The sequence below is a fragment of the Lycorma delicatula genome, chromosome 5 (genome assembly GCF_047948215.1).
Source record: "Lycorma delicatula isolate Av1 chromosome 5, ASM4794821v1, whole genome shotgun sequence".
Lineage (NCBI taxonomy): Eukaryota > Metazoa > Arthropoda > Insecta > Hemiptera > Fulgoridae > Lycorma > Lycorma delicatula.
Genome location: NC_134459.1, coordinates 58847202 through 58859416, shown reverse-complemented (window position 1 = coordinate 58859416; position 12215 = coordinate 58847202). Strand labels below are relative to the sequence as shown.

At 30.7% G+C, this 12215-nt stretch overlaps 1 protein-coding gene across 2 annotated transcripts in view; it reads right to left on the bottom strand.

The window, feature by feature from the left end:
• Positions 1 to 9215, bottom strand: part of stac (C2 and C2B_Munc13-like domain-containing protein staccato) — a 352276-nt gene extending 343061 nt beyond the window's left edge. For both annotated transcript variants that reach the window (XM_075366199.1, XM_075366201.1), the window contains exon 1: positions 9040 to 9215. In XM_075366199.1, the coding sequence (XP_075222314.1) occupies positions 9040 to 9200 (161 nt within the window). In that variant the 5' untranslated portion in view covers positions 9201 to 9215. The remainder of the gene's footprint in view (positions 1 to 9039) is intronic.
• Positions 9216 to 12215: the final 3000 nt, after the last annotated feature.

Sequence of the window (12215 nt, the reverse complement as noted above, 5' to 3'; positions counted from 1 at the left end):
TGGTAAATTAAAAAAATTGATGTGGACACCACATGACGTACGCCTATTAAATTACATATACACATTTTTTTAAATGAAAAGCACATAAAATTCTATTTCATTAATAATTTTTGATAATTTTTCTTTTTTATTGTTATTAATGAGTTTTTTTACAATGACAATAAATCAATATAATTAAATTAAAAAAAAAAGTTAAAAAAAAGGAGATGAAGTCGGATTTGAACCGATGTGCCTTCCCCTGAGAAACAAATATTTCATTAATTACAATTTTATTAGGCTATAACTCTGGAACCAATAAACCTAAGTACTACTTATGATATATCGTTGAAAACTCCCAATGAGAGCTTATTACTGCACTTAACAAAAAGTCCAAAATCCAAAAAAAAATTGGATTTTGGGATTTTTGGGACACTTCAGTCGATTGCAGTTAAAAGACGAGGTGCACAACTAGATATTACAACAGTCCTAAATCCAAAATTTCAACATCCTACGGTTAATCGTTTTTGGAATACATACGTACGTACATACATAAGTAAAATACGTACGTATTTTACAGACGTCACGTCAAAACTAGTCAAAATGGATTCAGGGATGGTCAAAATGGATATTTCCATTGAAATCTGAAAACCGAAATTTTTTGGGATCATAATACTTTCTTTACTTCGTACAAGGAAGTAAAAATGGGAATAAACATAAAAAAAATATAAGGGTCGAATACATAACCTCCTTTTTTGAAGTCTGTTAAAAATCTTATAATGGTAGATAGTAAGTAATATGTAATAACGGAACTATATATAGAATTCTGCAATTATACAGTAGGCATGTTGGTAATAGCTAGAGTTGTAACTCGAAAAATGCCTACTCCATTTTTGTTGTATAGTCAATAAACAATTTTTTATTTTTCGCTCTCAAAAAAGGGAACAAATTAAAATAATTAAAATACAGACCAACCAATCAAGTTTTTTCCAATATCAAGTAGAGTACATCTGAGTCATGTGAATAATTTGAACCCTAACCGTGATTTTATAAATGCTGGTCTTGTGTTATGTGTTTATATTTATTTTTGACCAGTTTTTTACAACATAATATTTTTGTATCATCAAAACACGCATTTAGGTTTAGTATTTTTACATTTTTAACGATTTTGAATGCTATTTTAAATTATTTTACTACAATTAATGTTTAACTTAGATTAACATTTTATTACTTGTTTTAGGTATTTTCCTTATTGTTCGGAAATTTTATAGTTTAAAAATAAACTGTTTAGATTTTTTATTTTTATTTTTTTATATGAGAATAAATTAAAATTATGTCGGGTTTACGTAATAAACAGGAAAACCAGTAAATAATTGCAAGAAACAAAAACAGAAATATAACTGGGATTTTTCCATCTTAGTTGCATTAGTAATTAAATATCCCGTACAAAGACAGTATAAGAATCTGATGTGGACATCACATGACTTACTTGTACGCCTATTAAATTACATATACACGCTTTTTTCTGCACTTCATTTAAACTTATTTCATTTGAAAGTGAGATACGATTCTCCTGTTCTTTAATAAAGTGAACACAATTGCTAAATCATTACTTTTTATCAACATGAAATAATTATACAATTATTAATCCAACAATCTTACCTGAAATATTAGGATAAAGTAATATAGAATTCATTTTTCAATTAAAAAGAATATTATACAAAAATTAATAACTTTCAAATCGGAGAGAAAAGTTTGTATGAGGGCTTAAGTCCCTTGATTACTTTTTAAATAAATGTAAGTCTTATACCTATATAAAACTAATACGCATTATTCAATTCTACTTATGAAAAACGACCCTAAAAATTTCCTTAGCATTTTATATTAGTTTATATATTAATTTTGTTTCAGATCGCTGAAGTAGATATTTGGTTTCTGGTCACCGGCAATATAGTTCAGACCGTTGAAGATTCTGCGGCTGACGCCATTGTTAGAGTAATGGAGTGGTTGGGGGAGAGAGGTCTCTCTCTTGCGCCGAATAAGACCCCTGCAGTTGCTTTTACTTCTATGTCTACCGGGGACATTCGAGTCCACATCAAAAATACTGTCATACCCGCGTCCAGGTGTGTGAAGTACCTGGGCGTGCAGTTGCAAAGCAATAGATTATTCAATGAACATTTAAGTTCTGTAATTGAGCGTGCTGAAATGGGAATCAACAATCTACGAAGATTGATAAGTTATCATCAAAGAGGAGGCTCATTTTTACTGTGGCGATTTCTATTATATATTATGCTGCGCTAGCATGGGCAGATGCTTTTAATAAGAAAAGAAATGTGAACAGAGCAGCTACACTGCAACTAAGAGCGACAATGAACATTGTCTCTGCCTACAAGACTATATCGCGGAACGCTTTGGAGGTTATATTCGGTGTCCCTCCAGTTAAGTTAAGGGCAGTAATGTTTCAGAAGATATATAGTAGTGTGCCAAGGGCTGAGGCTCACAGAACCATGGTGGAAGAGTGGCAGTTGGCTTGGGATGCGTCAAGCACCGGAAACTGGACCAGGAGATTGGTCCCACAAATCGACAGATGGGTGAGTTTTGGTGAGGTGGGCATCCACCTCTTCCGACTGCTTACCGGACACGGCGAATTTGAGGCCTACTTGCACCGGTTTGGCAAGCGAGCTACGTCGACATGTAGGTATTATGATGAAAATGATACGGCCGAACATACAATTTATATTCGTAGCAGATGGGACGATATTAATCAAAGAACGAGACTTCCTAATATAACACCAGAAGAGACTGTCCCATTTATGATGAAAGATAGACGTGAATGGGACCAGGTTGCAACAATGGTCACAAAAATACTAGGCACCAAAGCAAAGGAAGCTAGGATATGGGATGGTGAGTGATCGGCAGGTAGGGATTTCCGAGGGCAGCCCTGCTCATGAGAGGGTGGTTCGCTGAAGTGGGCCGCCCTTGATGACTGACCGGGAACCCCTCGTGTTCGTGGATAAATAAAAGAGCGTGGTATCGTCTGGGTCTCTCTCTCACAGGTGGGACCTAATTTGAGGCTGGCAAAGAAAAGACCGAGTCCCGACCTGCCGGGTGAGCGATAGCCGTGGGGCACGACTCTATAGGATCCCGCGAAGTCTCGAAGGCTTTGAGGCGAGGGACCCGCGGGGGATGTGCAATGTATTCGATGCAGATCCAACCTCAGTGATAAGGAGAAAAAAAAAAGAAGTAGATATGTGGTGTAATGAGAACGTGTCGGATCCATAACCATGCAAACATCCGTTTGAATACTATTTCATGTACATATCTTTTTTTTTAACTTTTTTTATTTAAATATACTGATTTATTAATAATTATTAACTCTGCTGTAAGAATTTTTCAATTAAAATGAATTTTATGAATCACATTAAATTTTATTTCACTAATAACTTCTGAATTTTTCCATTTTTTTTTTTATTGTTATTATTGAATTATTATTTATAGTTAATTTTTTTTTAGATTACATAAAAAGGAGAGATAGAAGGGTTTCTTTTTTAAGTCGTGTTCTAACCGATGTGCCTTCCTCTTGTAAGATCCAAATATTTCATTAATTAACATTTTATTTGGCTATAACTCTGGAACCAATGAAAATAAGTACCACTTATGAAATATCGTTGAAAAGCTCTCAACGAGGGCTCGTTACTGCAGGTACGAAAAAGTACAAAATTCAAATGTTTCAAAATTGATATCCCACTTTATTTAGAAGTCTTACTGTACACACATTTTTTGCCCAATCAAAAGAGGAGCTGCACAACTAGATGTTACAACAGTCCTGAATCCAAAATTTCAACATCTTACAGCTAATCATTTTTGGGTTATGCGAGATACATACGTACGTACAGACGTCACGCCGAAACTAGTGAAAATGGATTCACAGATGGTCAAAATAGAAATTTCCGTTGAAATCTGGAACCCTAAATTTTTCGCGATCACAATACTTCCTTTACTTCGTACAAAGAAGTAAAAATACTAAAAAGATACAATAACAACGTAAATTTTTATTCCAAAAGTTTAAAAAAATTTAAGATTTTGACAAAAGTGCGTTCAACAAAAAATAAATAATTTATTTTTTTTAAAGTAACAACTTTTGAATTAATTACAACTGTAAAACGGTAACCTCTTTTAAATATCCAATAATATTATTTACTCGGTCAATATCGGAAAATTATAGAGAGTATATTTTAATAATTCATAAAATTATTTAACAAAAATTTTTATCAGAACACAAAAAAAATTATTTGGTAAAATGTAATAAATAATAATAAAACTAATAACGAAGAAGTAAATTTAATTATATTTATTAATTAAATGCTAAAACAAATAGCATAAAAGAATTCAAAAATTCTTTTAACTGTCTATGAAAGACTCGCACAACTAGCGCGACTAGTGGATGTATATGTTACTACTGATTGTTGCTGCCGTTTATCAGGTGGTTACTGTCAGTGCAGTATACGTTTTTGTTGCAGTGCAGTTGTGTCTAAATGCCTTATTCAATTCAAGAGAGGATAACTATAATTGAGGCTTATATTCGTTCTGGATCGTTTGAAGAATCACGTCAATTATTCGTAGAAAACTTTTCGAATGCCCGTATCCCAGCGAAGAGTAGCATACACGATTTAATTAAAAAATGGCGTACAACAGGTTCAGTTTCAAATGTTAAACGAAATAGGCAACCTTCCGTTAGGAGTCCACAGGCCAATGACGAGATTGAAAGGAGAATTACTGCCAGTCCAAAAAAATCACTACTTAAGGTATCCCAACAGTCTGATGTTAAACATACATCTTGTAAAATTATTCTGTATTAAAATTGAAACGATACCGCGTTACAACTGAAGGAGATAGACAAACAGAAACGAATAGATTATTGCAACTGTCTTCTCGAAAATATTATTGGTGGAAAGATAAACCCTATGTCGTATTTCATGTCAGACAAGACATGGTTTCATTTATCCGGCCATGTTAATACGCAGAACACCAGGTTTTGGATGGCGAGGAATCCTCAAAAAAAATTCGAGCGTCCACTTCACTATGAGAAAATTGGTGTTTGGTGTGCCGTTTCCGGTAATCGTATAGTGGGACCAATACTTTTTGACCGGACTGTCAATACACAAGGTTACCTCACAATTTTCGAAGAATTCTATGCGCAATTAACTGATAATGAAAATGAATACAGCTTCTTCCAATAAGACGGAGAAACGAGTCGCACATCAAACGTTTCACTGAATCGCGTTCATGTAGTTTTAATAAATGAACGAGCTGTCAGCAGAGGACGGTGGCCTCCACGTTCCCCAAATTGTCCACTTGCGATTTTTTCCTTTAGGGCTATTTAAAGGAGATAGTTTATGCATCTATTCCCCATAATATTGATGAACTGAAGATGAACAATCAACGTAATTGACAACAACGTTTTGCGTCAGACGACTCTCAATATGATCAGCCGAGTACAAAAATGCATCAATGCTCAGGGTGGTCATTTTGAATACCTTTTGTAACAGTAAGGTAAACAAACATTTAAAGGCAACATTTAAATTACGTTTTATGTTTTTCTTATTTAATATATCCGTATCGTTCATAAATTCTTATTCCAACATAACCCTACCGATTCTGCAGCGGTTACGTTATGGGTTCGGTTTTATGTTGCTCACTCTGTATAATAAAGCATATATTTAAAAAAACCTGTTAACCGTCATTTAAATGCTTTGCTTTACCGTACCATTAAGTAAAGGATTACTGGCAAAAATTTATTACCAGAATTTAGATTTATCAGGGTATTTTTATATATTAATATAAATATTTACAGCCAGTATTTTTTTTGTACTTTCACAAATACAGATTACGTTCAAGTTCAAGAACTTTACAATTTTTCTTTACTTCGGAATAGTAATTATAATTATTACGGCTAAATGAATAATTACGGCTATCTAATAAACAAATCTGTATATTTGAGATAAAATTATATATTTTCAATTGTTAATATTTTTTAGTTGTTCAAAGAAAAATCTGCAATAAGAATCTTAAATGTAGAATATCACACAATACAAATTAGCATACTTCTTTAAAATTGTTTATATTTAAGCCAGAAGAGTGTTATATAATTAATTTTATTTATATATATATATATATATATATTTTTTTTTTTTAATCTCCGGGACCATTGCTAGGTATTACATCAGAGGATGAGAGAAATGACAATTTTTCTAACGTGTGAAAATGCAATGCCTGACCAGGATTCGAACCGGGACCTCCGGATGAAAGACCGAGACGCTACTACTCGTACCACGGAGGCCGGCTATTATTTTTATTTAAAAACAATTAAGTTATCATAAGAAAATCGCTTTAAAAATATTCATAAAGAAAATTTGTTTACGATGTGAGAAAAAATTGATTAATGAATTCATTACTTCATGTAGAAAATGTAGATAACAATCCCCCCCCCCAAAAAAAAAAACAAGATAAAATAAAATATAAATAATGTTAGGTATTTTTAATAAAAATCTTCCTAAATTAGTAAAACACAACGAAGCGATCACGTTAAAAAATTATTTAAAATTTAAATGTTTTACGTTAAGTATTTTTAAATTTAAAAACATTCTTGACAGATTCTCATTAATTAAATAACCTAATTAAAAAACCATTCATGACAGAGTCCGACATTTTTACCACATTCTTGGAATAAAATTTATTTTTTTATCATTTTTGATGTAGTAGTAATCAAAAAATATTTTTTTTTTAATCTGATGTGGATACCACATGCCTTCCTGTATGCCTATTAAACTAAATACACACATTTTTTTTTTAAATGAAAAACACATAAAACATTTATTTCATTAATAACGTCTGATATTTTTTCATATTTTATTTTTTTAATTGTTATTAATGAATTATTATTTATTGAAAAAAAATTGTTACAATCAGAGATTAATAAATCAATATATTTAAATTATAAGAAAAGAAATAAAAAAAGGGAGATGAAGTAAAATTTGAATCGATGTGCTTTCCCCTTGTAAGATCCAAATATTTCATTAAATAAAATTTTATTTGGGTATAACTCTGGAACCAACAAAAATAAGTACCACTTATGATATATCGTTAAAAATTCTCAACGAGGGTTTATTACTGCGGTTGAGAAAAAGTCCAAAATCAAAATTTTTTGGATTTTGGGCTTTTTTGGACACTTTTGGTTCAGTCAATTGCAATTAAAAGGGAAGGTGCACAACTAGATGTTACAACAGTCCTAAATCCAAAATTTCAACATTCTACGGCTAATCTTTTTGAGTTATGCGAGATACATACAAACGTCACGCCGAAACTAGTCAAAATGGAATCAGGAATGGTCAAAATGGATATTTCCATTGAAATCTGGAAACCGAAATTTTTCGCGATTACAATACTTCCTTTACTTTCAGCGTGTATCTACGTGTATATCTCGCATAACTCAAAAACGATTAGACATAGGATGTTGAAATTTTGGATTTAGGACTGTTGTATCTAGTTGTGCATCTCCCTTTTTGATTGCAATCGACTGAACCAAAAGTGTCCAAAAAACCCAAAATGAAAAAAATTGAATTTTGGACTTTTTCTAAATTGTATTAATAAGCCCTCATTAGGAGCTTTTCAACAATGTATTACAAGTGGTACTTATTTTCATTGGTTGCATAGTTATAACAAAATAAAATGTTAATAATGAAATGTTTTGATCTTAGAAGGGAAAGGCACATCGGTTCGAATCAAAATTCATTTCCTTTTTTAAATTTGTTTTTCTTTAATTTAAATATATTGATTTATTAATTATTATTATCCTCTGATTGTAAAAATATTTTTACAAGAAAGTCATGTAGTGCCCACATCAGATTATTTTTTATAAGTAGTTTTTATTTATATTCTTTTCTTAAATTAAAAACCTCTTCTACGAAAAAGGTTTATTCAACCACGATAATTTTATTGTAAAATCAAAACTCCGGCATTTGTGATACTTTGACTTAATTATACTGTCTATTTTACATATGGAAAAAACTATATCCTTCATTTTTGAAAGGGGATGGACAAACAAACATTCATTTTTTATCGCCCAGTTTATATATATTTAATTTTTAAGTAAATGTTTAAAAGACAGCAAACAGAACAGATTTTTGAAGTAATTGTAAACAAAAAAATGAAAAATACAATAAGAGGATGTAAAGGGAACCTCCAACTTAATTGAAGAGTGAATAAGCCTAAACTGGATGTAAAAATCTATAACTTGAAAAAATAAATAAAACATAAGAGATAAAAAATAACAATAATTAATCTTTAAAAAAATATATATTTAGCTAAGTAAGAATAAAAATATTATAAATATAAAAGCGATAATTTTTTTTAAGTGTAACTATTACAAATGGGTGTATAGAGAGCACAAATAGAAAAATTAAAATTAATAACACGTACATTCAAATTCAGATAAAATCTTAACATTAACATAGCTGTTTCATCTATTACAGTCATTCTCAAAACAGCTATTACATCTAGCAGTAATAGCTGTTTTATGACTGTAAGAATAAACAACCGAATATTTTTTTTCAAATTTTCAACTGATTTTTAAAATTTAAAGACCCTAGTTAGGCGTCGTCAATTAAAATCATATACTAATATTTATTGAGTAAGATTAATAATGCTGTAGTACAGAAAAATTCACACACACGTGCGTGCGCAGATTTTTAAATAAATATACAATCCCAAGGAAGTAAAACACCGCACATATTTCTAGCAAAGGGTTAATTTAAATGCTGTAATTATATTTACGATGCGAGAAAATTTCTGCACAAGTTTACGACTAAATAACTGTCATAAAGAGTATAGTTATGTTACTGAAAAAGAAAAAAAAACATTATAATACCTTAAATATCAGATTCACGTCAAAAATAATCTTTACGTTCAGATAATTTAAATTACTTTTATTATAATCAAAGTATTAATTTCTTAAATTTGATAAAATTATAATATAAAAAAATATATCTGTATAAAACAGCATACCGTTTTTTAGTTTGTAAAGGAGTTACTTTTCTTCCACGCCAACGTACCCATTGTGTCTGAAGATTTCTTAACGCGGATGTAGTTTTATCTGAAACACTGATAGAAATTGCCTTTGTTGATGAACTACTGGTAAGACTTTTACACCTGAATACCACAAACATTATGATTATATTACATTATAAAATAAACTTCAAAGAACAATAATCTTTTATCTTTTTTTTTAAATTTTAAATGGAAAACGTTTTGTCATTAATTTTTAAAGTAAAATTAACAGATTGCAATTTATTTAATTATTAATATTCTTTATTTCTTAGAAGACAAATTGATTAGATTAAAATTACTACAAAATAAAGAACACATTTTAAATCGTCAAACACTTTTTCCCTGATTTGTTTACAAGGGCACCACGTGTTTATTAACGATCACAATACGCACTCGACTTATTCACGTTCCGACTGATATACCAGTTTAAAAGTTAAAGGGCTGTTCACTGATGGCAACGACCCGACCGACACTGAAAGCAGTCTCTGCGCTATCAACATTAGGTATGAAACGGGGGAAATACCACTGTCTGTTTACTACTACTATTTACTGATGCTACTACACAGTACACTCCAGGCATAATTTACTCGTGTGCTTCAAGTTAACGGGGTGGGGGAATTGGCTTGATTCATTCGTTTATTTTATTCTTTTGTAACTCCTGACGGTCAACCTGACGTCCTGACGGTAATTTAAATATAGCTTAAAAAACTCTATCTTTTAAATAAACTTATTTAATTCTTATTTAAAAAAAAAAAAAACTGTTTTTAATCGTTAAAAATTAAGAAGAAAGTAATTACAAATATTTTCAAGTAAAGGAATGAATCTAATAATTGAAAGAAAAATCTAAAAAAGTTTTACATCTATAAAAAAAATTAGCATATTCTTTTAAATTTAACACGTTTAACAGTTTTTGTCTTTAACTGTTTCACTGCTTTGATGCACTTACACTGTTGTTTTCTAGTCTGTACCAATCGCTTAACCTCAACTATCCTCCATCCTCAATAATTTGTTTCATGTATCTCCTATACTTTGACTTCCTTCATTGTTTTTACCCTCTATATGTCTTCTATGACCAAATTATTTTTGTTGTTAAACCTTAGGTGTCAAGTACCCACGATTAATTGGCTAGTTTAATCTGAAAACGGATATTTTTTTAATATTATTCTACCGCACACTTCTTTGTTTTTCATTTTTTATAAACCTCCTCTTTCCGTACTTTGTTAATCAATTTAATCATTTATTAGTTGTAAATACCACATCAAAAAGCCTTTATATTTGTTTTTCTTATGGCTATTCTGTATTTCTTCTAATCCATTTTTTATTACAGCTAAAACAAATGAAAGTAGTAATAATTTTAGCTACATTATTATCGCATAATATAATTTTCCTTTCCTTATTTTTACTCACCAACTACTTTCCCGTCTACATAGCGCTATAGCAGAGCTCAACAAGGGAGAGTAACGGTCCAATTTGAGTAAAGAGGGTTTTTATCGTATTTTGACACCTAAGGAACCAAAAAAACCGGATGAAAATTTTGCGGATGTTAAGTATATGTGTATGTTTAGTGTTGGCCTCTAAATCGCTTTATATCTCCAAAACTACTGGACCAATTTTGGTCAGTTTCAACTTAAAAAGTCAAGGGGATGAGGCTGTAGAGCAAGGTCACCCTTAGTATCTGGAAATTTCGCTTAATTAAGATCATATTTTTCTTAGGCACTTTTGTTAACAACAAACAATAACGATATTTACAACAAAAAAAACTTTTGCAAAATTGCACCCCACCTCAAAAAATGCTCTACCTACTGCTATGTTGTGACGTCACAGGTCAGCGGTAGAATTAAATAAATGAATAATATTTCAATTTTAAAAATAAGTGGGTCTGACTGGGTCTCGAACTCGATCGCCCGTGCATATCGATCGATACCTGGTGCGTTAAGCCTCGTGGCTACGCCAGTCTGCCGACCGTACAAGCGAAATTTTTTCTACCTAAGTTGTGAAATTACATAATTTTAGTTAGTGCCGACCGTTGCTGCTACTACTGTCACATCCGCGCTAATTAAATACGGTATGCGCGCTAGCTTTAATTAGAATCATTGAATTAAATAAACGAACAATATTATATTTAAATAAAATGATAAATATTTTAAATTAAGTTGTATGTGTAAGCCGTGCATCAGAAACAACCCACAGTTGTAGGAGTCCTATAACTGTGTTGTCAGCTTCTTTTTTTTTATACAAATTGTAAATAATTCCTTTTTCAATATTTCAATTTTTCAATTTTATTTTTATTAAATATCAAACATTCTATTAAATTCTACATTTTTAAGATCTACAGATTCATGTATGTATTTTTGATTTCTTCAGTCTGTATTCTAAAATTCTTCTACGTGCTATAATTGTTTTTGGTATTTTATATTCTATTTTCTGAAACCGAACCGGTCATTTTGTACAGCTAGTGCTTCTCGTTTAATTATTCTTTAAAATAAATCGGTTATTAATTTAGAATCATAAGATGTTACTTAATAGTGAACTACGAGTAGTAGTTTTACAGATTTATTTAAAAAAATAAAATATTATTTTCTTAACATTGATTAAATTATTATATATATATATATATATAAAATATGCGCGCGCGCACACACGCACAAAAGAGAAAAAATATTATTTTATATATAATTTGTTATAGTGTTATTTTTTTCCTTTATGAATTAATTCACTACAGAAACTTACAGAGAAGCTTGCACGTAGGAATATGGTAATGGAATTTCGTAGCGTATTAAAAATTGCTATGCCTGACCGGGATTCGAATCCGGGACCTTCGGATGAAAAGGCCGAGATGTACCACCCCGCCACGGAGATCGGCTAATTTACTTTTTTATATCAATTTTAAACGATAATTTTTATATTTATTGAAATTTCTTCATACTAAAATTTCAAAATAATCGTATAATTTTTCCTTCAACAGTTACTTAACGGACCATTACACATATACGTGTGTATATATACGCACGTAAACATGCATGCAAATATTCGTGTACGCGGGCATACATACAAAATAATTAACATAATGACCTAACCTTTTTTTTAATTTTTAAAATATATTTATTGAACATTTTAAAAATTTGTTCGTCTCG